The sequence below is a fragment of the Panthera pardus genome, unplaced genomic scaffold, assembly GCF_024362965.1.
Source record: "Panthera pardus isolate Hobbes unplaced genomic scaffold, ASM2436296v1 HiC_scaffold_20, whole genome shotgun sequence".
Classification (NCBI taxonomy): domain Eukaryota; kingdom Metazoa; phylum Chordata; class Mammalia; order Carnivora; family Felidae; genus Panthera; species Panthera pardus.
Genome location: NW_026526766.1, coordinates 90,720,493 through 90,747,126, shown reverse-complemented (window position 1 = coordinate 90,747,126; position 26,634 = coordinate 90,720,493). Strand labels below are relative to the sequence as shown.

At 60.1% G+C, this 26,634-nt stretch overlaps 1 protein-coding gene across 2 annotated transcripts in view; it reads left to right on the top strand.

Moving 5' to 3' along the window:
• Positions 1 to 26,634, top strand: part of COL5A1 (collagen type V alpha 1 chain) — a 148,695-nt gene that overhangs the window by 17,267 nt on the left and 104,794 nt on the right. For both annotated transcript variants that reach the window (XM_053908503.1, XM_053908502.1), the window contains exons 2-4: positions 18,229 to 18,396; positions 22,987 to 23,200; positions 24,199 to 24,361. In XM_053908503.1, coding sequence (XP_053764478.1) covers positions 18,229 to 18,396; positions 22,987 to 23,200; positions 24,199 to 24,361 — 545 coding nt within the window. The remainder of the gene's footprint in view (positions 1 to 18,228; positions 18,397 to 22,986; positions 23,201 to 24,198; positions 24,362 to 26,634) is intronic.

The following is a 26,634-nucleotide window of genomic DNA, read 5'->3' as shown; positions in this document are numbered from 1 at the left end:
CCCGCCTGGGGACCGAAGGCTCGCGCATCTTCCTTCTGTGTGGGTGGCAGCGTTCAGGCTGTGAATGGCACCTGCCCCGCCCTCCAAAAACCAGCCGGGACATGAGGCTTTGAGGGTCCTTCATCTGGTGAGTTGGGGGAGGGGCATTGTGACGTCAAATGACAGCGGAGTCCCCTCTGCCCTGGAAGAGCTGACATCCCCACTTGTCCCTTAGGGCCCTTTGTGTCCTGTTCCCACAAGGTCACTGCTGGGAGGTAAACTTTGGCCCCTAAACTTTAGCCACTCTTATTCCCACCGGGGAGGTGGTCTGTCCTGGCAGAGCACAGAACTGTGGGGGAAGGAGCTGAGACCCCTTCATTTGCTTGCCCATCGTGAGAGTGTTATGGGCGCGCCAGGCTCAGGGGCAACTCACAGGAATGTGCGACCGGTCTGTTCGGCCGAACCATGGGGAGGTGCCATCTTGGGGGCCGAAATGGTTCGGCATCCATTTCATTGGTTTAATCTAATACTCGAAGAGTGAGCACAGAGGAGGGCCACCGGTCCCCCGCGTGGGGCCTAGGGATACCTTTCCAGAGGTGACACCTCTAAGCTGAGGTCCACAAGATGAGTGGGGATTCGCCACGAGTGGCAGTTGGGGCAGCAGGAAGATTCCAACTATAGGGAATGGGATGTGCAAACCCCTTGATGCTGTGTGACTTTGGCCTTTGAATTCGGAGTTAGTGTGACTGAAGCATAGTATGAGTAGAGTGGCAGAGAAGAATGTCAAGAGATGAGGCTTTCGTGCCTTTAATTGAGTTTTCATTGGCAAGGGCATATTGCTGTCTTTATTCACTGATCCATCCATCCACCTACCCAGTGTACCCACTCACCCGTCTGTCCATTGCTTATCCATACCGTTCACCCACCTGCTCATCCATCCGTGCATCCAGACCAGCAACCCATTCCACACCCACCCATCCATCCAGACCATCAACCCATACCAGCCATCCATGCATCCATCTATCCAGACCATCAACCCATTCCACCACCCACCATCCATCCAGACCATCAACCCATTCCCCCACTGACCATCTATCCAGACCATCAACCCATTCCACCACCCACCATCCATCTAGACCATCAACCCATTTCACTACCCACTATGCATCCAGACCATCAACCCATTCCAGCCTTCCATGTATCCATCTATCCAGACCATCAACCCATCTACCCAGACCATCAGCCCATTCTACACCCATCATCCATCCAGACCATCAACCCATTCCACCACCCACCCATCCATCCAGACCATAAATCCATCCACCCACCCATGAATCTGGACCATGAATCCACCCCTGACCTCCATCCCCTCTTCTGTCATGGCACTGTGCTGCCCCATCCACCACACCACGGCCCGCTCTAGTGTCAGGGTGGTATGACCACGCAGACGTCCACTTTGAGGGTCCCTGAGGGCGAGGAAAGACTGACTCACTTGAGCTTCTGAGTGCTTACTTAGCACAGTACCAGGCACAACTGGAGTCTCAGGCTGTGTGCATTGACTTGAATTGAGAGACAGGATGCTTCTGGCTGTAACAGCAGCTGGCAGAGCAGCCAGGATAGTGATGAGGAGCTGACCGTGTCTTAGGAGTTAGTGGGGGCAGGGACTGGCTCTGGAGTAGCTGGGGGTGTGGAAGGAATAGGGGCTCTCAGCAGAGGCGGGACATGGACGGGGGGCGAGAAGGAAGGAAAGCCGTGTAATTGACAGTAAAATGTCAGAGAAGCATCATCTAGGGAACAGGGAAGTGGCGAGTCAGTGTTTCAGGATCTTTGGTTATAGATTCAGAGGTTCTACTAATTCCGCAAATAGTCTTGTTAACTGTTCTTGGCTATGAGACATAGCATACTTACTACAACAAATTGGGAAAATACGAAACTTGCTTTTACTTTTCCATTCTGTCTTAGCGTGTGCGGATTGCTATAACAGAACACCACCAACTGGGTGGCTTATAAACCACAGGAGTTTATTCCCTCCGGTTCTGGAGGGTGGGAAGGTCTAAGGTCAAGAGTCGGCGTGATTGGGGGAGGACCCTTCTTCCACTGTGTCCTCGCACACTGGCAGGGGTGAGGAAGCTCTTTGGAGCCACCGTCGTTGGGGCTGACGATTTCACTATATGAGTGCTGGGGGGACACAGGCATTCAGTAGCCCCGTCCTCACGCTTTCCCCTTTTCCTGGCTGAGCTCGGGTAGAAACAGTATGGCGCCTGCCTTGGTCGTTACGCTGTAAATATCGCCACGGCTGCTGGTCATGTACTATATTCGCCCGCACTGGGGTTTATGTCTCTGTTGCTCTCGTGCTGGACTTGGGTCGCTTCCAATTGTTCGCTTTATACATAACACCTGGATGAACATCTTTCTGGTAAATCCTTTCTGCCTCTCTTATTATTTCCTTGGGGTGGATTCCTAGACGCTGACTCACTGCATCAGAGCACAGGAACGTTTTAAAGCCCTTTTGTTACAGATGACATTCCAGCCAACGGCAGGCATTTGTCGCCTGAGCCGCTGCACCCTGGGCAGCATTATCCCCGGGTACCCACCCCCTGGGGGGCCCGTGGGATAGACCTGGGCTACCCACCTGCTGGAGGCCGGTCGCTGCCTCCTTGCTGCTCCTGGGAGGCAGTGGGGGGCTGTCGTGTAATGCTCGGGACCTGGCCGGGCTGCCTGGGCATTGGGGCTTCAGTTTCCTCATCTGGAGAACAGAGTGGTACTTCCTACCCCACGGTGTTACCGTCAGAAGTGGGTTACTGATAACAGTTATGACTCACGTGCATCCAGAGCTCCTCCCATTTAGTCAGAAAACGTAAGGGAATCTTCTGGAACCGAATGGGCAGTCAGTAGTTGCTCACTGTCACCCCTCTGCTCCCCTTCCTCTCTTGGGTCGTCTGTGCTGTGTCCCTGCCGTGGCCCGCGGAGTAGACGGTGATACCAGGTCCTGCTGCTGGCAGGATCTTCTCCCCGCCAGGCGGCCACATGGGATGAGCGTGGTCGGGGCGTGCGCTGGGGCACTGGGGAGGGGGGCGGGCTGGAAGTGGTGTCTGGGGCGTCCCGGGCTGGCCTGGGCGGGGAAGGGCCAAGGCATGAAAGGAAGGGCGCGATTGCATTCGGACAGCAGCCTGGTGTGGGGCTGCGGGATGGGTTCTTGCCAATGATCCGTCCAGCCTTGCAGGGCTCCACGTAGCCCTGCCCGCTCTGCACCAGGGTCTGGAGGTGCCGACCGAGCCTGGGGACCCGGAGCGCAACTCTCATCCCTGGGGGAGGGGGGGCTCGGAACCCCAGTTCATCAGCACACGGAGCGTGGGCCCAGGGTGTTCCGCGGGACTGGTGGCCAGACTGGGGCATGACCGTGGTGCAGACCAGTTCTGAGTTCTGCCGCCACTTTGTGGCGCCTCCTTCGAGGGAGTTGATACAGTTTTGCGCCGTTAAGTGCTCATTTTGCGTCCCTGTGGCTGGTTTTGAGTCATCGTCAGAGCGTTCTAAAGACTTGCTTGGCTCTAGTAATTGAAAAATGCCTTCTGGTCCTGAGGGAAGTCACGTAACGCATCCCTCCAAAGGTCAGAGTGACCCAGTACAATACTCTTTTCCTTGGATCGCATAAGCCAACAACATGATTTCAGTGCCGAGAAACATCTACTAGCAACAGAACTCCACCGGGATCCTTCCGCGGCCCGCGTTCCGAGAGCCGTTCCGTCTGGGCCGCGTGAGGAGCATTCGGGCGGGTGTGCAGGGCTCGCTCACACAGACAGTGACTTCGATTTGTAACAGGAAATAGTTCTCTTACCTTCATTTGTCACGTTGTTTGCTTTGTGACATTTAATAGGTGTTACACCACCTCCAAGGGCTCATTTTCTTCCATTTCTAAAGTTGTCTCTTCCGACGAGGATTTCAGGGCAAACGCCAGCTGATGTCAGTGTAGAAAACCGGTGAGCCAGCAGATACATTTGCCTTTTGTCCACATTTCAGTCCGGAAGGGCAGGGGTAAGCTGGACCCGGGCCTTAGCAAAGGGGGGGCCCGTGAGGATGCGTGGCGTCGGGTGGCTCATTCCGAATGCAGACTCTGGGGAATGTTCCTGAGAAGTGCAAACACAGTTTTGCTTTATAAAGTTAAAAATTACCCACCACTGGGACGCCTGGGTGGTTCAGTTGGTTAAGCGTCCGACTTTGGCTCAGGTCATGATCTTGTGGTTCATGGCTTCGAGCCCCGTGTCGGGCTCTGTGCTGACAGCTCGGAGCCTGGAGTCTGCTTTGGATTCTGTGTCTCCCTCTCTCTCTGCCTCCCCCCCCCTTCTCTCTTTCTCTCTCAAAAGTAAATAAACATTGAAAAAAAATAAACAAGTATCTTAGTTCATATATCCTTCTATACTGTTGTCTTTACATAAAAAAAAATTGTCCACCATGAAGGCAAAGGTGAAAAGATCTGTGACTGACCTGCGGGTTTACTTTTAGCTGGACATGGAGAGAGGACAGTTACTTTATCATAATGCCTTTTCCTGTTGGACATTAGTTGGCATTTATTATTCTGTTGATTTGTTATAAAAACAATACACACCCATCACAGAAACATTAAAAGCTACTGAGCAGTACGAAGAAGAAAATAAAAATGAACCTTAATCCCTTCCTTGTTTAAACCATGATCCTGGTGATAGTTTCTATTCAGTGAAGCCAAATAAATTACCAGCTGAACATTTTGATGTGTTTATTTTCCAGTATTTGTTCCATGCCTGCATTTACAAAATCGGGATTACAGGCCACTTTGTAATAGTCTTAAAATATGAGTGAATCTCAATAAATGAGGAGTAAAAGGAAATTCCCTCAATCTGATACAGGACATCGATGTAAAATCTACTGCTGAGTTCTTTCCCCCCCTGGGATCAGGGACAAGGCAAGGACATCTGCTCCCACCATGCCTAGTCAACATTGCATGGCAAGCCTTAGACAGTGGAAGAAGGCGAGAAAAGGGAATAAAGCATGTGAACTGGAAAGGAAGAAGTGAAATTGTCTTATTTCCAGACCACATGATTATTGGTGTTAAAAATTCTGAGGACTTCACAAAAAAGCTTCTAGAAGTAATAAATAAGTTTAGCATGGTCACAGGAGTCAAAGTCAATTCAAAAAGTCACTTGTATTTCTAGAGAGTAGAGGTGGACAATTGGAAATAGAAATTTAGGCAGCCATTGCAGTAGCATCAACGATATGAAATGTTTAGAGACATATTTGACAAGATACTTGTGCACTGAACATTGTAAAGCATTGCTTAGAGGTCTTAAAGGAGGTCTCAAGAATTGGAGAGGTATACCATGCTCATGGACAAGAGGATGTAATATTTCGAAGGTGTCATTTTCACCCAAAACCGACCTACAGATTCAGTGCAATGTCAGTTAAAATCCCAGCAGACATTTTCAAAAATAGACATTGATAACACGATCCTGAAATTTGTGTGGAAGGGCAAAGGACCTGAAAGAATGAAGAGAATGTTGAAAAAGAAGAATGCAGAGGGCTCCTTCTGTATGATTTTAGGACTTACTCTAAAGCTACCACGATCAAAGCATTCTGGTGTTGACATAAAGACATGTAGACCAAGGGAATGGAAGAGAGTCAATAAATAGTCTTGCGCACATGTGATCAGTTAATTTTTGACAACGATGCTAAGGTATTTCACTGGCAAGAGGGTAGTCTTTATCTACAAGTGGTCCTGGAACAGCTAGACGTCTGTTTGCAAACAAACAAACAAACTTGGACCCTTATTTCAAATCATATATAAAAGTTAGGATGGATCATAGGCATACACGTAAGATTTAAAACTGTAAAGAATCAACGAGAAAGAAAACCCTCTGTTTAAATCTTGATTAGGCAAAAATGTCTCAGAAAGCACACACAAAGTACGATCTATAAAAAAAATCGACAGGTTGGACTGGATCAGATTAAAGCTTCTGCTCTGAAAAGAACCTGTTACGAAAATGGGAAGGTGAAGCCACAGATTGGAGCAAAATGCCTGCAAAAAACACACTTACATCTAGAGGAGAGAAAGGAATGTTGTAGCTCAACGGCGAGAAGATCGACGGCCCCATTTGAAACTGGGCAGAAGGCGGGCGCAGACATCTCATCAGAAAAGATGGAAGAATGGCCCATTTGCAAATGGAAAGATGCTTAACAGCTGCGGTCATCCGGGAGCTGCAAACTAAAGCCAAAAGCAGGTACCAGGGCGGCGATGATGTGGGGAAAGTGCCGTCCGGGGTCGGCCGGACTACGAGCTGGGGCCATCCACTCGGGAAGACGGTTCGGCAGGTTTTTATAAAGCCCATCATGCTTAGCAGGGGACCCGGCAATTCCGCTGGGACGTGTTTACCCAAGAGACGTGAACGTATGACGTCCGTGGAAAGACACGTGTGAATGTTCACCTGCTGCCTCATTACCCCCCAAACTGGGAACAACCCAAGCACCCGTCAGCAGGGGGATGGCTGAACAAATTGTGGTTCACCCGAGTGGTGGGATCCCGCACGGCGGTAGCCAGAGTGCGCACGTCCAACAGTGCGGGTACAGACGCGTCTCGTTAAGTGGAACACGCAGACGCTAAAGATTGTATGCGATCCGATTCTATTCGCGTGGCATTTGAGGAAAGGCAAAACTGTAGAAAAAAGATCACTGGTTGCAAGGGGCCGGGGGGTGGGAAGAGGGACACGAGGGGCCCTTCTGAGGTGATGACAATATTCTGTATCGTGACCGTGGGTGGTTCCTGGACCACACGTTAGTCAGACTCCGTGGACCGAACGCTTAAGAAGAATGGATTTTACTGTGTGCGGATTATACCTCCAAAACCCTCACTTAAAATAAACAACAAAACCCAGGAGCATTTCCCCATACGATTAACTATCCCTCAATCAAATAAATATCACTTAATCAAACGTTAGTAACATCAGCTAACATTAACATGGCAACAAATGAAACTCATGAGTGTGTGATGTTAATGTTATTTGGATGTACAGTAATATTTTTGACACACCCGCCAGTTGCAACATTTACTTTCTTTCAACGTTTTTGGTGTTGTGCCTGATTTCACGGCAAGCGTCTCTAAGTATTTATACTTCTTCCTTACTCGGTGTTGGAGGTAAGTTCCCACTGGGTGAAGGGAGTGAATGCTTCGAGCAATCTCAGCCCCGAGCATCGCACTGTCTCCTAGAAAGCTTCAGTTTGGTACGTTAAAAAAATATATCTATATTTTGCCAGTTTGGTGGGAAACAAGAGTCTCGCTTTAACTTGAGTTTATTGAACTCCTAGCGACATCAAACATAATGTATTTGTTTGTTTCCCTCCTTTGTAGCTGTGAGCGTTTCATATACGTCTGTCATGAGTATTGCTGTTAACAAATTTCCCCTTTGTTGCTCGCTTGGTGTGGTTATGCTTTGCCGCCTTAAAGCCACCCGGAACTTAGTCCTAGCTCTGCGAAAGATAGCAGTCTTCTGCTTGAGCAACCTTAGTGGGCTTGGGAGTCCGCGAGGGGGAGCGGCCGGCAGGGACCACGCGTCTGCCGCTGGTGTCCCGTCGAGCTGCTTTATTGGATCTGATTGAGCCGTTCCCAGGGTGGTTTCCCACACGGCTGGAGGGCAGCCCTGGGTGTTGGCCGGGGGCCTGGGTTTCTCCGCACATGGGCCCGTCCGGGGGCTGCTTGGGCTTCCTCCAAGCATGGAGTCTGGTTCTCGGCGTATCGCAAGCCGCTCAAAACCCAGACCCACAAGTTCGCACCCAGCACCTCCACCGCCTTCCCCCTGGTCACGCGGTCCCAGAGCCCACCTTGATTCAAGGGAGGGGACGTAGACCCCACCTCTTAATGGGCACTCGTGGTAAAGAATTTGTGGCCATTTTAAAACTGCCACACTTAAAAAGCACATTTTGGTATTTTGTGGGGGTTCATAAAATTACATGGGCTTTATGTGACTGTGGACTTCGAGCATTTTTCAGAGGGGGAGGTGTAGAGAGAGAGATGGGCAGACGTCCCCCTCACCCTCTACCAGTGCTCGCCCCTGCCTGGACAGAAGCCCCTCGCTATCTGGCTGGAATTGCTCTGGGCCTTTCTGTGTGTGCATTTATATGATGTGGTTTGCGATTACGTGGACGGCTTTTATTTAACAGGAGAAGGGATGGGACTCTTGCTGCGATTTGCTCTTTTCCCTTAGTGACCTGTCTCGGCCGTCTTCCCGGGTCAGGCCGGCTGGACCAGCCCCTTCCTGTCCAGCCTCTGCCAACGGTTTCATACACGCAGTTTACGTGACGGGCCCCGGCCGGTGGGCACTTACCTGCTTTCCATTCATTGCTCTCGCAGAAGCCTCCGCCTTTGCGAGCTCCCTGCAGAACTCAGCCCTGAGGGGGCGATGGCAGGTCGCCGTGCCTGCACATCCTGGTTGTTGCTGCTGGACCGCCGCCCCCGCCGAAGGGTTCCCTCCCGTTCTGGATTTATCTTGGATCCCTAGAACACGTCTCCCCTCCGCTCGTACGTCGGTTGGCTCTGTTCACCATACTGCGCATACGCTCTGGGCTAAGCGCTCCCCTCCCGCCGCGATTACGGGCGACACCTTTCTGACCAGGATCTCACAGTCCAGGAGACGGCAGGTCCCCCGGGGCGCCTCCTGCCAGGCCAGTGGGGGGAGGGCGTGGCGTGTGCGGGCTGGGGCCTCTTGTTCTCCTGGAGTTTCGTTAAGCCAAGGGGTCTCTTCTGGACACCGCGTTGACTCGTCATAGTCGCTCTTGAGGGAGGGAAGGAGCCTGGATCTGGTGTCGATGCTGCTGACTTCAGCTACCGTTCCTGGCCCTGTTATTATAGCCCCTTCGTAGCAGGGGGACTGAGGCTCAGGGTCGGAAATGCTCGGGCCAGCGCAGCCTGTGGATTCCGGAATGTCGGGACAGTCAGTGCAGAAATGGTGCAGGCCCCCCCCAGGTGCTGGATGCCCGGTAGGCCTCGGAGAGCGTCGCTGAATGAATGGGGCGCCCGCAGCCCCCCGGGCCCGCTCCGGTGACGGGTGTCGCTCGTCCATCACGGAGCCGTTGGCGAGTCCGGTCTGGAGCCGGTGCCGATCTGTCCCGCGCCCGCCCTCCCTCCTCAGCTCGGCGCCCTGGGCCCCACTCCCCGGGTGCCGGGCCTGGGCGAGGCCGTGGATGCAGAGGGCCCCCTGCCAGTGTGACCCCGGCTGGCCCGATGGCAGCCAGCCCGCCCCCCGGGCCTCGTGGAAGCAGGTGGGGCGGTGCGGAGAGCCTCTTGCCGCAAACACGGCCAGCCCGGGGCCGTGCAGTCTGGCACTTGGTGCCATCCCTCCCCCGCCCCTTCCCTCCAGAAAGAGGAGATAAATTACCTCCGGGGAAACTCAGATTAATCATCCGGTTCCCCCTCACGCCCGCGGGCTCCGCTCCTGGGCTGGCTCCTGCCGGCAGCGTGGGCCGGCCGCGGCCCAGCCCGCCCCTCTGCCCCGCGCCATCCCTGCAGAGGGCCGGGGGTTCGCGTCCAGCTCTGCTCCGTTCCCAGCCCTTTGTGGGACGACGGGAGAGACGTACGTATGCCCCTCTGCTTCCGGAAAGCCAGATGGAGAGCAGGGGGGACGCAGCGGAACAGGCACGCCCCCCCGGTGCTGGGGCCGGCGGGAAGATTCCTCTCGTCCCTCGGTGGTGCCCCGTGGGGCCCTCCCCGTGTGACCCTCCCGTGTGGCCCCAGCAAGCCCGGGGGCTTCTGCCGGCCTCCACGTGACGTCGCCTTCCCGTCCACTCCTCCCGTGGGACTCCTTCCCACGTGCTCTGACCTGCCAGCCTGCCCTCGTGGGAGTCCTGGCAGACAGCAGGACTCCCTCCCAGGAGCGTGAGAGGGTGCGACTGAGAGTGTGTGTGTGAGTGTGTATGTGCGTGAGAGGGAGTGAGTGTGTAAGAGGGTGTGAGTGTGAATGTACGTGAGTGAGTGTGTGTGTGTTGAGAGTTACCTTCTGGTGGGGAGGGGCACCAGGCTGGACCGTACGTAGGTGCCCTCGGCCCAGGTGATGGCACGTACGTGTGTTTGGGCCCCATGAGGGCACCTGGCCAGCATTTGGCCACAGCGTGGGGTGATGTGCGGGGGGCAGGTGTCCAGACCCTCGGGTCAGCCGCGGTGACGGGTGGAAGATGGGGGTCACGGTCCGGGGCAGGCCAGGAGTTACCTCCCCCCTGGGGCCCTCCTTAGCCACACTGTGTTCCTAGGGAGGAAGCGACGTAGGTGCACGGTGGGTGTTCGGGGCCTCAGCTGCCTCCCTCCCCAGGGTATGTGGGCACGCGGTGGGTGCCCAGAGACTCAGCTGCCCCCCTCCCCTGGCCATGGAGGTGCACGGTGGGTGTTGAGGGCCTCAGCTGCCCCCCCTCCTGGACCAGGACCACTGCACTCGCAGCCCCACTGTGCCCCCTGTTGGGAGGCCCTGCGAGGAAGGGGCACGAGCTGGTGCCAGCTCAGGGAGGCCGTGCCTGCCTCTCTACCTGCTGCCCTCCGTGGCCTTCCAGAACCTGTTTGCGTCCTGGCTGCGTCACCCGCTCATGGAATCCCCGTGTCCTGAGGACTCACAACCCCCCCCCCCGCCCCCGCTGCCCCCAGGACCACAGTTGCTGCGTGGACGGAACGCCACGGCATCTGCTGGAGGGAAAGGACCGGCCAGGCCGCTGCGAAGGGACCGGCACCAAGTGTGTTCTAACAGGACGGCCCAGAAGCGCCCGCTTTTCCCAAGGCTGAGCTGCAGCCTGGGGGGCTTCTGGGCCCCCGGAGGACGGCGCAGGAACGAGGGAGGTCAGGGTCTCCCGCCAGCGGGGCGGGTGCGGCCTGTGGGCCGAGGGCGTCCCGCTTATGAGCGAGGACCCGGCCGTTTGTGTGTGCCAGCCGAGCGAGGTCAGGCTGGGGGGCGCCCCGCGCGGTGGCCCTGGCCCGCTGACCGGCCGTGGGGTGGGCTCCGGGTCCCCTCTGCCCTCTGCTGTCTGCAACGCCGTCCGGCTTTCAGTTCTGACGGGTTCTTAGCTCACCTGGCCCCCCGCCACGACTACACTTCACCCTTAGCGTGACACCGTGAGGTCAGAGTGAGGAGCAGGCTGCGGCCTTCCCGCTCCCCGTCTCCGGGCCCTCGTGTTGGCTCACGGAAGGAGCACTCCCAGGGAGCCCGTCCTGCGCCCCACAGTCCCTGCCCTCCTCCCCGCACACGGTGGGGGCGGTTGTGGGGGGCACGGGGCAGGTGCCCCGTGTCGTCCAGCAGTCCGATCTCAGGCCAGGTGAAGGGAGTCAACGCTGCTTGCACCATGGCCGTGGCCGTGGCCCCTGCCGGCCGGCATCCCGGTGCCGGCCACCCCTTGCGGTGTCCTTTCCCTTTTGCGGATGGTGACGGGGAGCCTCCGGATGGAACCCACTTTCCCCAGGGCCGTGGGGCTTGTGGCGGGGGGAGCTGGGACCGGAGCCACATTTGCCGAGCCCTAATCCCGGGGCCTTCGGAGGCCCCCCGGGGGAGGCGGCTTGAGGAGGCCCGTCCTGGCCGTCCGGTCGAGGACACAGATGCTGCACAAATAGTCACATGCCACGAAGCTGAGGCCGCGTCAGCGCCCCGAGCTCTTGCTTAGAAACCGGAAAAGGGGCCAGAAACACCTGACAGACAGTGTCATTGAGCACGATGGGCTCCGTGCTGGGCTCACCCCCAGGGAAGACAGACTGGCAGGTGGTCAGGGATGTCGTAGGGGAGGCTGGTGGGGTCTCTCGGTGGGGGAGGGATGATGACAGCGAGCCCCCGCCAGGTGCGCCCTCCAGTCTGTTCCCGCATGGGACCCTCCACTGCCCATAGGGCAGGGTGGGCAGAGCCAGGCTCCAATCCAGCCCCCTCTAGCCACAAAACTGCCTGAGCTGGGGTCCAGGGGTGCTAAGGCCCTGCGGCAGGTCCCTGGGGGCTCGAGCAGGGGGGTCGTGCTGCCCGCCGCACAACCCCAGGACTCTCTCCTCAGGGACCGTGGTGGAGTGGTCCCCACAACGCCGTGGCATCGGTGGGGTGGCGGCCGGTGAGAGCCGGGGCCTCCTGGACGGGACCGGGCCCTGATGTCCGCAGAGGAGTGATGGGAGCCACCGAAGGGGGTCACGGGGCGGCTTCAGGCACAAGGAGCCCGTCTTCCCCATGTGGCAGCGAGCCTGGCCTGCCCCCAGTTGATGTGAGCTCCAGGGCTCTGCCCTGTGGCAGCCCCGGGGTGCGGGAGGGGGAAGGACTTGGAGACGGTCTGAGCGCATTTTCTACCCCTGCCTGTTTGCTTTGTTCCCACAGTTTGGTCACTGAAGAGGAATTTCTGTCAGAGCCTCCGAAGGCCTGTTTGTTTTCCAACCTGCTGGGCTGACCTTCCTGATGGGGCCACGGAGGGCTGGTGGGAGGAGCCTCGGCCCTGGGTCGGGTTGGGGGGGGGGCTCTGCCCCCCCTTCCTCGCTGGTGTCCCTTGTCCTTCTTGCTTCTCGAAGCGTAGGAGGGAACTAGTAAGGACAGAGCAAGGGCTGGTGCTTCCGCGGGTGACCGTGTGGCGCTCTGCTGACACGGGACAAGTGGAGCCCTGGGGGGCAGTGGCCGTGTCTGCCGGGACCGGGGCTGCGGGGATCCTCCTGAGGTTTGCAGCCCAGGGGAGCAGACCGCACGCGGGCCTGAGGTACCTGAACTCACGGAAGGGCGCATCTCTGAGAGCGGCGAGGTTACCGCACGCGGGAGGCGGACGCGCCGTGATTCGGGGACCGCGTCATGAGCTCCGTGTGTCCCCTGCCTGTGCCGAGTGGACGCGGGCTCGGGGCTGGCGTGGATCAGAAGCCGTGGATGGCTCTGTCGTGGCCCCAGCCGGGTCCCAGCCTGCTGGGGCCACTTGGGGTGGTCACTCCCCGTGTCCACCCGTCCTCGCTCTCGGAATCGAGGGCGCTGGCACTCAGGTTATTTATGACTCCTTCCAGCTCTAAAATTAGACGGTTCTGAGAATTTTGAGGATGTAAACCTTGGTGGTGGTTTAGAGAACTCTTCACGTTTTCTTTTGGCGGTAACGGTGTTGACTCAGGGGTGCAGAGCGCCCGCCACTTGGCTCGTCCCATTGGGTTTGTCCAGCGGCCCGCAGGCACCTGGCAGGATTTGGCCCTGGTCTCCGTTGAGAGGAAACGGTGGGCTGTGGGCCTTGGAGGGTGAGCCGTGGCGTTCTGGGGCCGGTGGCGGGGGAGGGGGGGGCGCAGTGGGGGGGAGTCCCAGCACGCGGATGGAATCCCTACAGGAAGGATGGATCGTCCCCGCCGGGGCGCCGAGGGCGCAGGCTGCGTGCCCCACTTCTCCCAGCAGCACTGTCTGGGACCTGGGGCCTTCAGCGCTCCACGCGTGTGTCACAGGAGGGCCGCAGGAGGGCCACCAGTGAAGGCAGGGGGCGGACAGGGGCTGTGCAGGTGAGCGCAGGGCAGGGACAGAGCCGCCCAGACCAGCGCCCGTCCTCAGAGATCCCTGAGCCCAGGGGCCGATGGAGCCGGTCACCGTGGGGGACGGCGCTCATGGTCACCTTTCGATGAGGTAAAGGTGCCGTGACGCCCCCACCCATGCCGCCCGGTGCCTGGGGTCTGGTGGGAGCCCGTCGCCCGAGAAGGGGACCCGGGGTCCCGGAGACGTGGCAGGTGGACGGGACGGCACAGGTGCGCGCTCCCTGGTGATAGAGTGGCGGAGGGCGCTGCTCTGGCTTCGGGGCCCCGGGACTCGGAGGACTGAGGAAAGGGTCCTCTCCCACGGGGCCTCTGTGACCTGGTGGAAACCAAAGGCACCTGATGGTTCCAGGTCCCGGGAGAAGGTTCGGACAGCCCACGAGCTCCTCCCCGAGCCCTCAGGACGGGGGCAACAATCGGCCGTCGCACCGTCCGGCCGGGATGGGCAGAGCCGGGGCTTCAGAGGCGGTCTTCACCCTCAGCAAGTGTCTGAGAACACGTGTGGCCTCTTTAGGGGAAAGCGAAAAGCAAAAAACAGAAGGAGTGGAGCTTGAGCCCAAGCCGGACGCAGGTGCCCTGTGCAGGGGGTCTGACTGTCAGGGCCCCGCGCTCGTGCCTTCTGGGCAGACGTGGGGGCTCTGAGCGCCCCCCTCCCCCGACGGCTGGCCAGCTTGGTGTCCGTGTGGCCCGCTGGCAGTGGGGCCGCGCGTGCCCCGGGCGTGCCGGGCGTGAGGTCACTCCCGGGGGCCGCTTTGGGGTCTCGCGCCCTGCAGTGTGCCGCGGGGCGGGGGCAGGAGCCCCGGTGGCGTGGGGCGCCCTGGCTCTGAGTCCCCAGGGGCTCTGGGCAGATGGCTTTCGGAGTGACTGTGGAAAGTGTAGAAGCCGCCCCGTGTGGTTGGTGGCCGCGCCGGTTGACCAGTTAGCCGGCCGGTTGCAAAACGTGTCCGTGGCGCCTCCGGGCCCCGATCCGGGCCGTTCGTTTCTGCTTCGGCTCGTCGGTAGGCCACTCGGTCCCGCGTTCCTTTCCAGGCTCCTGGTGCCGCCTTTTGGGCACAAAGCGCCTGTGGCTCCGCCCCCCGGGTGCTAGGACCTGGCTTGCTCCCCGAGCCTGACTGCCCAGGAGTCTGCCAAAGGCGGTTTTCGGCTTCCTGGGCTCCGCAGAGCCTGAGTGGGACGCGGGTGCCCACTGCCCCCAGCGCACGGGGGCCCGCGTGCGGCGAGGGTGGCGTGGTCTCACCGTGGTGGCGGTGGCCTGGTTTTCACACTGGCGGCCTCAGGCACCCGAGCGGGTGCTGGGCGGGTGCCGAGACGCGGCCAGTTCCCTCTGTGTCTCCGTGGGGTGCTGAGACGCGCAGGGGGGAGGCCCGCCCAGCTGTCGTGGAGGGAGGAGGAGGGAGAGCTCGCGGACTGTCCGGGGAATGTGCCCGGGCAGCCTTTGCTGGCAGAAGTCCTCTCATTGGCCTCAGCGAGGCGGTGACCTCAAGACCTTCTCCCTGGGGACGGTGGCGGGGGGGTGATGCTGGTCTCAAACCAACGGGCACCTGTCCCCAGAGCACTGTTTCCTGGCAGTGTTCTCATCCTCATGGAGGCACCGAGGACCTTGGTTTCTTAAGAAACTGCCTTTTGACAGGGAGGCTGTGTCAACGGGAGGGAAAGTCCACGGAAGTTCTGTCCTGCCAGATGCCTCCCAGGCCCTTCCCACACCTTTTATAAAACTTCAAAGTATTTTTTTTTTTTTTTTTTTTTTTTTAGCTCTGGCACAGGGAGCCCCTGGCCGGGAGGAGGGGTGGCGTTGGGCCTGGATGGTCTGGTGGCCTTTTCAACTTGTTTAGCAGAGGCCTATGAACATGTCCCGGAGGCTTCTGGAAAACAGCTCTCCCCCACCAGCGATGGAGAAAACAGGTTTGCGAGCTGCCCATCTGGGAAGAGCACGGCCAGCTATCGGGATGGGGGCCCCGAAAGCCCAGCCGGGATCTCTGGTCGCTTCCCTGGCCACCGCCCATGCTGGAACCGAGTTTCAGAGATGAGCCAGAACTGCGTGCCATCACTGTGGCAGGTGAATGGGCGGCTGGCACCGGCTGTCCCTTCCCACGGCCCAAGTCCAGTTCTGGGCTCTGCCAGCGCCTGAGCCCGATGTCAAGTGGACAGACGTCCGGCAAGGGTTGTGGGCAGCCTGTAGGACGGTCGCCAGGGCCGCGAGCTTCAGAGGTGCCGCCCCCGCCTTGCGAGGGGGTGACCGCGCCATGTGGGGGGCTGGGTCCTGGCAGGAGCCGAGAGCCACCCAGGGAAAGCACAGGGGCCACAAGAGGCAGTGATCCTGTCCACGAGCGGAGGTCAGTCTGGACCGAGAGTGTCCTGGGTCCCCACGCTGTCCCTTCCTCCGCCCACCCCTGTATTTCCTTGGTTACAGCGACAGGGGTCTGTGGCAAAGCTGAGTTGTGCAAACGGCCGCTGGCGGCGCAAGTCTGGGATCGAGGTGACGTGGTGCCTTGCAGGGAACTGAGGGCGGGGGCGTGCTTCGTGCTGGAGAAAAGCAGCTTCTTTTCCTTGCGGCCCCGGTGTTCTCGGAGCCTGGCCCGGGCTGCCGCCTCCCCCATCCCAGCCCGTCGCCGTGTGGGGAGGGCAGCCCACGGGATGCCCTCTGCACCTGCCGCTGCCCTGGACGCTCCCCTCCGGGCCTGCCCTCTCGGGCACGGAGTCTCTGTCAGGGCCTCGCTGGGCAAGCACTGAGGCTGCCCAGCCTCTGGGGCCCCCACGCTCTCCTGTGGTTATGCTGAGCTCCCAGTGAGGCAGCTGGCTGCAGGGTTCCTGGGATGCGGGAAGGGGAACCGATGCTGGGGGTCCTTTCTCACCTCCACATCCTCCACCCCTGTTAGGAAAGTGGGACTTGCCTGTGGAGCGAGCCTCGGGCATGTGGTAAGCCCTCTGGGGAGGAAGGCTGGGGAGCCGATGAACTGAGTAGCTGAGGAGGGCCCAGGATCCGGGACAAGCCTGCGTGAGTCCACTCAGTGGGGGCTGAGTTTTTAGTAGCAGGTGTCAGAGTCTAATCCAAGTTGTTACGAACATAAGGACGGATGTATTGGCTCATGTGGATGATGGCTTCAGGCACAGCTTGATCCAGGAGCAAAAGCAGTGTGGCAGGAGTCTGTCTCTGCTTGCTGACAGTCCCTTCAGCCCTGGCAGAGGGCTGCCTGAAGCTCCTGCTTCATGGTCCCCAGTGTGTGGGGCCAGAAGAGAGGAGAGGATCCCTCCTTTCCAAAGGAAAAGCCCCAGGATGGAGCTTTGTTGGCCTGGGCCAGTCTCTGGTCCACCAGGGCACCAACCATCTGGGACCAGCTGGTGCTGTGCCCTGACTGGCCTGGTGGCAGGGGCGGGGCCAACCCCCTACTCCCTACCCCCACCCCCATCCCCACAGGGAGGTGCTGGGGCTGGGCTCCCCTAACCTGGGCATCGCCCGCTGTGATGTGGAAAACGTTGGGGTTCAGAGCCTATGGCCAAGAAAGAATTCTCGAGACGTCTTCAGGGCGCAAAGGTGGCTTTATTAAAGCACACGGACAGGTCCGTGGGCAGGAAGAGCTGTGAGAAGCCACTGCTTACCCACCGCCAAGTCGGGAGGGGGCTGGGGACAGCACAGGCCTCCAAAGGATTTGGGAGCAAGGTTTCCAGGGCCCCGAGAGGGCTCACTCACTATTGTTGGGAAAAGGTCACGTATTACTGTTTAGCAAACCCTCAGTCATGAGACCTTTCAGATGCGTATCAGGGGACTTTACGCTTGGAGTCTGATTTGCTACCTTGTATCTTGGGGGTTAGAGGTGAAGGAAGTTTCCGAAGGGATTTTTACGCGATGAAGGACACTTACAGGATCCCGGAGGTCGGGATGGGGTTAAGCTAAGATCGCCTTTTGCCCTTAGCGAAGTGTCATCTTCGAGGCAGCTGGGCTCCCAGAGGGCGGTGACTCTGCCTGTCCCAGGGACTTGTTCAGGGGCTGGACGCAGTGAGGAAATTTAAGGTTTTCCTTCTGACTCTACGTTGGAGTTTGTTTTCTCCGCGGGGACTCCCGGGGCCCCTTGCAGTAACGTGAGCTGAGCTTTCCATAGGGAGCCGCCTTTGTTTGGGGCAGGTGTGTGGACAAGCCCGTGGTCCTCGCAGCCTGGAGGTCCCTGCTCTTTCTGATGTGAAGGAGGGAGGCCACGTTCGGGCCCGAAGGCCCTCGGGCACCGCGGCCCTTCTCGGAGGAGCCCCCGCCGGAGGGCCAGGAACTTTCCGGAAGGGAGGCAGGGACCTGCTCCTCGCTCGTTCTTGGTTCTGCTCTGTCTTGTAGGCAGAGGTCTTTTCTGGGGGCAAGCGGGAATTGCATCTTTGCTGTAAACAGTTATGGGAGAATGATGTGTTAATCGGGTGACAAGGGGGATAAAACGTGCTCAGGGCGCGGGGGGTGTGCGGGCTCCAGCAGAATCCACGCACGGTCAGTCTGTGTTCCGCCACCAGGGGGGGTCCCACCGGCCCCGCAGCTGCCGGTGGACGAGGGAGCCGGGCAGGCGAGGGTTCGTTCCCGTGGCGGAAGCCGGGCCGGGAGCACGGCTCTGGGGGCCACAGTGCACGTCCCCCCGGCACCCGGCGTCTGAGCTGGTTCTGAGCCGCCTCCAATTCCCCTGAGCCCTCCGGGCGCTCCTGGGAAGGTGGGGGTGCCCTGTGCTGCTCCTTCCCTGCCTGTCTAACCCCACACCTCCCTTCCTTTGCCATTTCAGCTCAGCCAGCAGATCTCCTGAAGGTTCTAGATTTTCACAACTTGCCTGACGGAATAACAAAGACAACAGGTTTTTGTGCAACACGGAGATCTTCCAAAGGCCCAGATGTCGCTTACAGAGTCACGAAAGATGCTCAGCTCAGTGCACCTACCAAGCAGCTGTATCCTGGTAAGAGACGGGCGTGTGTGTCCTCACTGGTGGGTGGTGGTGAGGGGATGTGTGTTTTGGTGGAGGGCGTGGCTGTCCCCTCCTGCCTCCCGCCAGGGTGCAGAGCTGGAACCCCATGTGGCGGGAGAAGCACCCCTGATTTTCCAGGAAGCTCTTCTGAGGAGGCCGGTTTGAGCTGGTTATAGTGAAAAAACCCAGCAGCCATCACATGAGCCCTCACCACCGAAGGTGGGGGCGTGAGGCCTCGTCCGTCCCCCTCGCTGTTCCAAGCAGGTGTATCTCCCGCTGTAGACAGACTGCCAGGACCCCAGGTGCAAAAAGGTGATGGACGGTTCTCCGGTGAGGTGGAGAGAGAGCCAGGGTCATGGGAAAGGAAGCCCTCACACACAGAGGCTTAATTGGGGGCAGTGACATTGAGAGACGCATGAATCGGGCATCACGGCTCCCAGCAAGAGGGTGCAGGCTTTTAATGAGGAGTGATTGCCAAGCACCAGGCCTCTGCTTTTAATGACGCGCCCGGCACGGGGAGCGCCGTTGGCTGCTAAGACGTGGCATCCAAGTCGTCCCGGTCCCCCGGCTGCGGACCAGTGTGGCGCCCCCTCCCCACGCCCCAGAGTGAGTTCAACCCTCTGGGCTTATCTGGCCGCGGGGAGACAGCCAACGGTTGATAAGCTCTCCCCCTGCCTTAAAGGAGCCCTTTTCGCTTCGGGTCCGAAAGGGGCCGGGGCGCCAGGCGGATCCGTTCACCTTAGGAGACGCTCTGTAATTATTAGAAGACTGGGCGTCGTCTTTTTGGTGACCTGGCTGTGACCCCGACCTTGGGCGGCCCTTTGACAAATGGCGGTGTCTCTGCTCCCGTGTCCCCCCTGGGTCCCGAGGGACACATTCTTCCGGGGGCTGCTGTCTGCTCCCTGGATCCCTGGGTCTCAGCCGGCCTTTAATCCGTGGGCCCTTAGGAGGCTGTCCCTGAGAGAGGCCGGGTCGGCCCTTTACAAGAAGGTCGCTCTGGGTAGATGAGGTCAGCCAGGGACACCGGGTCCCCTGCGGAACCGTCAGGAGCCCACCTCTGGGTCAGGGCCCCCTCGTGCTCCCGGCAGACAGCCGCAGGGGCCTCCGTGCCCAGCATCCCGGGAGCACTTCCTCACCTTTGGGGCTGAGCCTAGACACGCGTCTTAGGATCGCCCTCGTTCTCGACTTCGCCCAGAAGCTGCCTACATCCTGCCCCACGTCCCCTGCCCTAGAGAGACTTGGGGGGCTGGGACCAGAGAAAGGCTCGAGGCGGAGCGGTGGGGGGCTTCCCCAGGCCCCCGGCGGCCGCGCGGAGCGTGTGTGATGCTGTCCCCGCGTAAGGCCTCCTGGGGAAGCCAGGTGGGCTGCCTGGGAGGTAGCCTGCCGGACGCCCGGCTCGGGGGGGTCTCTGTCACGACAGACTCCTGGGGTTTCTTTCCTTCTGTCTTCCCGGCCTCCTTACGTCACGTCAGAGAGATGGCGTGGACCTCGGAATAGAGACTAATTATCGGAGGTCTGGTCTGAAGTCAGGAGTAAGACACGGCATAGTTTTCAAGCCCTCGTTTTCCCTAAGCTCTCCAATTAGTAACTTGATTACACGGTTAGCGTTTAAACGCTCTGACGGGGTGCTCTGGTTGCGATTAGCCTGTGGAGTCGAAAGAGCCCAGACAGAGCCAGACAAAGCTGGGGACTTGCCTCGGGCTGATTTGAGCAGGGGTTTCTGTGGGGTCCCTTCTCTGAGTGTGGAGCCGCTGCGGTTTGCTGACCCCCGTCAGCCAGAGCGGCCCAAGGACGTTCTCCCAGGTCCGTGTCCTGTGACCGTGGCCTCGGATGTGAGGAAGCACACGGCTTCTGTCCCTTCTCGCGGAACCTCTGAGTGAGCCCGACGCCGGACGTCCTTTCCGCTGTGATGCCCGCCTCCCGGGGCGGGGGACGGTGTGGCTGCTCGGAGACGCCTGGGTCAGCTGGGCCGGCCGTGTGGCCCGGTGGCCACGTGCACGGTTAGAAGCGTGTCTTAGAGCAGAGGGAGGTCGACGTCCAGGTGATTTACTTCCGTGAGGAGAAGGCCCCGGACTTGTCTGCAGCGGGCCACCTGGATCCTCTGGGGAGCAGTGGCCCCTTCACAAGCCGGTGGCCAAGGCTCGCGGGTATTTCGGAGCCCGTGTGGGGACTCTTCCCCCAGCGTGGGCCAGACACGGGTTAACCCGGGTGCCCGCCTCGCCCGCTCATTTATCCTGCGGCTACGTACGAGCCTTCCGCAGTGCAGGCTTCTCTGGGGAGCCCGGGTACCGTCGGGGGGGGGGGGGACCGCAGGCGGGCAGGCTGGTGCTGTGTGCACCTGCTAGCCGGACAGAGAGTCCTCCCTGACCCTCAGAGGTCTTCCTCGTCTCCTTGGGCCCGGGGGTCTGGGTCCTGAGGTCAGTGGACCCGGGACGGCAAGCGGGGACCTGTCCCGGCAGTTGGCCCTGGGTGGCCCTGATGCCGTGTAAGCAGTCTATAGGGATTAAGGCAGAGCCCAGAGCTGTGACGCTTTGGGGGGCAAGCCGGAGAGGGTGGCGCTGCTTGCCTGGGGGTCCCCGGGCCTCGCCACTCTCTGCTTGCAGGAGGGACACCGTGTCAAGGAAGACAGGCCCGAGACCCTAGAAGATACCATCATGGATCCCCCGTGAAGGCAGGAGACCAGTGTGTCCCATCAGGCTGCCCCCACGTCCTGGACGGGCGTCTGCCCTGGGGCCCCAGTGACAGGGGCTCCTTCGTCCACAGAACCAGCTCGGCCACATCCACACTGTGCCCTCTGAAGGCTTCCGGAACATGGCACGCTTCCTCATGATCACGGGCCCCCTCCTCTGTTCTTGTGCCTTGGATTGGGGTCCCCTCTCCATTTTGTCCTCCACCTGGTACCCTCGGGGCCCCTGAGACTCCCTTCATGTTCCGGATCCAAAGCAGGGGCGGGGTGTCACAATATGCCCCCACCCCCTTTCGCCTTCCCCCCAGACCTTCCCTCCTGGTGGGCCTGGGGCTCCGGATCAGCCTCTGTCCAGCGGAACATCCTGCCCGGGAGCTGTTGGCGAACGAGGATTCAGTTTAATAGTGATGCCCTTATTAAACTCCTACTGTATACTCAGACTGCCCCAGTGCCCTTGGGCCTCAGCAAAGTAGACAGGAAATGACTTAAGGAAGTCATCCCTTAAGGAAGTCATTCGTCTGCCTTCTGTCTCCACCTTGGGACCCCCCCCCCCCCAACCTCCCTGAGTTGGCCTTTGGGGGCTGGTTGGTTTCACCGGTCGAAGCAGCCACAGCGTCTTCCTGTTGGCTCGCCCTGGCAAGATCTCCGCACCCTGGGTCCTACAAAGGTCACAGAGGCTGCAGCAGGCAGTTTTCCTGCCCGCCCCTCCCCCCCTTGGCCTGGTGCCCTGGAGGTCCCCTTGTCCCCAGCATGTTACCCTGCAGCTAGCTCTGTGCTCCAGTGAGCAAAAGCGGGGGCGGTGGCCTGGCCGTGCAGCTCTTCCGTCAGCAGAGGGCGCTCACGGATAGCTTCTGGGCTGGACGCGGCCCCCCACCCCAGCCCTGCCGCCCCTTGGACCTTGGGGCGGCTGCTTGACCGGGTTGCCATCCCAAGGAGCGGTGGGTCTGATAACAGAGTCCCTCCGCGTCCAGGTCCGTGAGCCGGGTCCACAGCCCCGCGTGACGCTTCTCACCCCCATCCCCACCCCCCGCCCCCGTCAGTCAGGGTGTGGGTGCCCACACCTCTCCGGGTGCCACTCCTTCTGGCCGGTTCCGCAGAGCGTTTCTGCGTGGCTCCCCTGTGTCGGGACCAGCCACGCTCTCTCCACGCCCCGGGCCCCGTGCAGAATTGCGGGCTGTGCCCCTGTCGCGGCCAGAGAATGGCGCGTGCGAGTGGGGAGGTCGGGAGCACACGGAGCGGCCTGCGCGCGCTCAGCGGGCCGCGTGGGTCTGGCTGTCAGTGACCTTGTGTTGTTTCCGTCCTGAGTGTAAAGTGTGTTTTCTGCCATTAACATACAGGGTTGGTTTTTTTCTTTCTTTTTTAAAAGTTTGGGTTGAAGTCCTTTGATTTCTTTCTCCCTTTCTTCTGGTTTGCATATCAACCGGGAAATGGCAAAAAGTATGGTCCCTGCTTCTCGCCTTCCTTTCCCCTGCCCTCTCTCCTCCTCCCTCCCTCCTGCAGGCACCAAATGAGACACGATCTGCCAGGTCCAGCTTTAGGAACAGTGATGCATCTGGAACAGCCCCTGCTCAGAGGAAGCTGACATTCTAGGAGGTTCTAATTAGGATTTATACACAGATGTGTTGAGGAACTCAGGAGATGACATTGAAGGCTCACAGCTGGAAGGAGCAATCAAGTTTGCCTTTACTGAGCTTCAGAGAGGATAGGCTCGGTCACGTGGTGATAGGGAAGGGCTGCAGGAACAGTTTGATCAAGGGGCGGATGGGTAGCAGATGGCTGTGCACCACCATATGCGTCCGAAGTTGCCAGGTCCCGAGCTGGTCTGTTTGCAGAGCTGCGGCTGCGTGCAGCTGAGGGCTTCCTGACTGCCCTCTTCCCTCTGTCTTCTGTTACAGCGTCTTCATTTCCTGAGGACTTCTCCATTCTAACCACTGTGAAAGCCAAGAAAGGCAGCCAGGCCTTCCTGGTCTCCATCTACAATGAGCAGGGCATCCAGCAGATCGGCCTGGAAATGGGCCGCTCTCCGGTTTTCCTCTATGAGGACCACACAGGGAAACCAGGGCCAGAGGACTATCCCCTCTTCAGGGGCATCAACCTGTCGGATGGCAAGTAAGTGGGCACCGCTCGGCAGCCCAGCCCTGCCCCCGCCGGAGGGTCAGGGCAGGCCGCCGAAAGCCTGCTGGCTGCTAAGGGACCTCATGGCAGGACGCGCTTTATAAAAAGCAGGGTAGTGCCAGATGCGAACAGGCGGGCGCCAGGCAGAGGGAGGACGGGGCTCGAGTCTGGAGGCCTGGGTCCTGGTCTCGGGTCGCCCTGAGTGCCTTTGGGGAACCCTTTCTTCTCCTTGGGCCTCTCTGCTTCCCCTTTGTAAAATGCACGAAAGTATCTCAAATGCCAGGCTCCTGGTCTCAGCAGGGACGTAAAAAATTGTGTGGTTATACCCGACTCCTTCCAGAAAAGATGTAAGATACCCTTAAGGACACAGACACATCAGAGGAGGGAGCACACGATTTAAAAAAAAAAAAAAAAGACAGGTCTTTCCAGAATTCTCTGTTGGGGGCATACCTACACCCTGGTAGTTTGAAAGTCAGCTCGTCCGTGGCTGACACGTCTGAGGCCCTGTGCGTGATCTTCGAAGAGCCTCGGGATGTGGTCCCTGTGCTTGTCGCTGAGAACTTCACACAGGCCCACCCATCCTCCCCCTCCCCTGCAAGCGCTGTCTTCTCCAGCAGCCTGCAGTCTGCCGGAGGGTTCGGGGGGCTTTCGCGAGGCAGGGCCACTGTGTCTGCCTGCCCTTGACCCACTGGAGAGCCCGCGGAAGGTTCCAGAGCCCGTGCCCAGGGCTTCCCAGGGAGCTCACGGGTGCAGACAGCTGACCTGGTGAGAGGTGAGAGACGCAGAGACTTCCACAGCCCGAGCGGACCTCCCAGGGCCACGCCGTGTGGCCGACATCTGCACCCAACCTGGTCTGATGGCAGAGGCTCAGCTCGGAGCTGCCTGGCCCCGCCTTGACGGTGCGGGAAATGGCCGTTTGCCGCAGGGTCGCCTGTGCTGGCCTTCCGCGACACAGGCCCCCTTCACCCGCTGGGCTGTCTGTTTCTCTGCAGGTGGCACAGGATCGCTCTCAGCATCCACAAGAAAAACGTCACCTTGATCCTGGATTGTAAAAAGAAGACCACCAAGCCCCTCGACCGCAGCGACCACCCTGTAATCGACGTCAACGGCATCATCGTGTTTGGAACCCGGATCCTGGATGAGGAAGTGTTTGAGGTGAGACGGGGGAGGGGAGGCCGGCCCACGCGCCCCCTGGGCCCAGCGCTGGCGGGTCGTCACTGCTGGATATGGCCGCCGTGGCTGCCCGGCTCCTCCTCGGGGACGCTGGCATCCCAACACGGCCATGCTTCCATCGGCCGAAGCCTCTACTGTCCCAGGGGCGTTTGTGGCCTGTGGGAGCGGAGAGGCCCCTTGAGGACAGTAGTCCCCAGCCCCATCCAGGGGGTCCGGGGACAGGCTTGGGAAGGACACGGGCTTCGGTGAGCGGGGCCCGAGGCTTGTGGACGCGTGCACGGCCCTGCCTTCCGGTATCTTCGGCCGTTCTGGGGAGGGGGCGGCTGTGACCGGGTGGACTGGGGGCCAGAGCCGGGCCGGTGCACGGGAGCTGCCGGAAGGCACGAACCGTGCCACCTGCGGCCTGGAGCCCAGCTTTCCGGGAGAGCGCCTCAGGCACGGGGAAGGGGCTGAGCGGAGCATCCCACGGAGTTCTGCATCTCTGTCCTCCCAGATGGGGGTTCAGCGTCAGGGCGTTAAAGCACTCTGTCCCGCTGGTGACCAGGGGCAGGTGACCAGCGGTTTCCGGATGCCCCGGGGGAGCGCAGTGGCATCACCTGGGGACCTTTTAAAGCACAGACGCTCGGGCTTCGCCTCCTGAGGTGCTGGGGCAGCAGGCCTGGGATCTGTGTTCTAGAAGGCCCTCAGGAGACCGGTGGCCCCTCCGACTTGGGTGACGTGACAGCCAGGACCCCTCCGCTGGACGTCTTTTCTTTTATGTTTTGCTTGGGCTTTTTGCGGAGGGAGGTTCAGCTGCCACCAGGGCCCCGTGGCTGGAGCGTGTTTGGAAACGGCCGTGCTGGATGGTCTCTGAGGGCTTTGCCAGCTCTCGGGGTTCGCCCGTGGGGCCCCCAGAGACGGGAGGATGAGGCGGCATCTCCTGGCGGGACTCCCCAGCGCCAGCGTGAGCTCCCTGCTCACACACTTGGCCGCGACTGTGAGGTCGGCTCTGTGCCCACCACCCCTGTGCTCCCCCCTGAGGTGGGGTCTCTGGGTCGGTGCATCTGCTCCATGAATTGGAGACCCCGCCGCCCAGGGCTGGACGGGCGTTGACCGGATCCGGGGCTCTGCGGGGGCCCCCGGAGGGCGAGAGAACACACGCTGGCCACTGCCGTTTCTGTGCCAACGGCAGTGTCGTCTGTTGCCGGTTCCAGGCTCTTCCGGCGGGGAGGGTGGTCACACTGCAGCTTTGAGCGGGCGAAGAATGACTTTCCGAAAGTGTCATCCTTCCGTAAAGTCATAACGGGGCGTGTGGCATCACCGCGAAACATTCGGGGACGGACGGCGGCCGGTCGGCTGCAGGCTCCCCGGGGCCACGCCCCCTCCTCGCACGCGCGCTGGATCTGGGGCCTCAGGCAAGTGGCTCTCGCATTTCCCGGCCTCGGCTTCCCCGTCTGTGCACTGGGGTCACGGATCGTGAATGCAGCCGCGGCAGAAGTGGCCTGAGGTCACACGCGATAGCGCGTGTCACGCTGTGTCCCTCGGAGGAAGCGCTCGACGAGCGTTAGCTGCTTGTTGTCGATTTTAGTTCAGCGCCAAGGCAGGTGCGGAGGGGGGACAGAGCCCAGGGGCGTCGGACACGATGCACCAGCAAGGAAAGACCAGAACGGCGGCCTCTACGGGAGGATGGGGCGGGAGGGTCCGCAGAGGGAAGGCCGGGGAGCCAGTGCGTGCAGGCGGGTCCGGGGGCCCTGCGGGGTGCGTCCCGGGACGGCAGGGCGGGGTGGGGCCCGGAGCCTGCTGGAACCGCCAGATTCTGCAAGTTACGGAGCTACACCCTCTGGGCGCATTTCTGACCAGACTTGCCCAGAAACCCGGGATGAACTGCGAGACAGCCGGGGCCGTGAGCCGGGCGGGAGGTGGCTGTGGGGTCCCCTGGGGAGCTGGTGTCAAAGGCACGGGGGTCACACAGACTGGGGTTGAGCTGTCGCTGGTTCAGGTCGCCTGCTGGTGGCAGGACCCGGGTAAAGCAGATGAGCCACAGGACGCTCGTTTGTGTAATGGGGTCCCGGTAGCGGCACCTGGGGGGTGTCGGGGGGGGCTTCCCTGGGCTCACCTATCGGAGCCCTGGGTGCGGGTGCCCGCTGGGCGACGGGGAGCCAGGGTGCTGGGACTACCCATTTCTCGGTTGGTTAGGAAGTTCTGGATAACCGGAGGCGGGAAGGTGTGTCAAGGGAGGGCAGTGACCGCGTGCGTTTGAGTTCACTCGTCGTGCG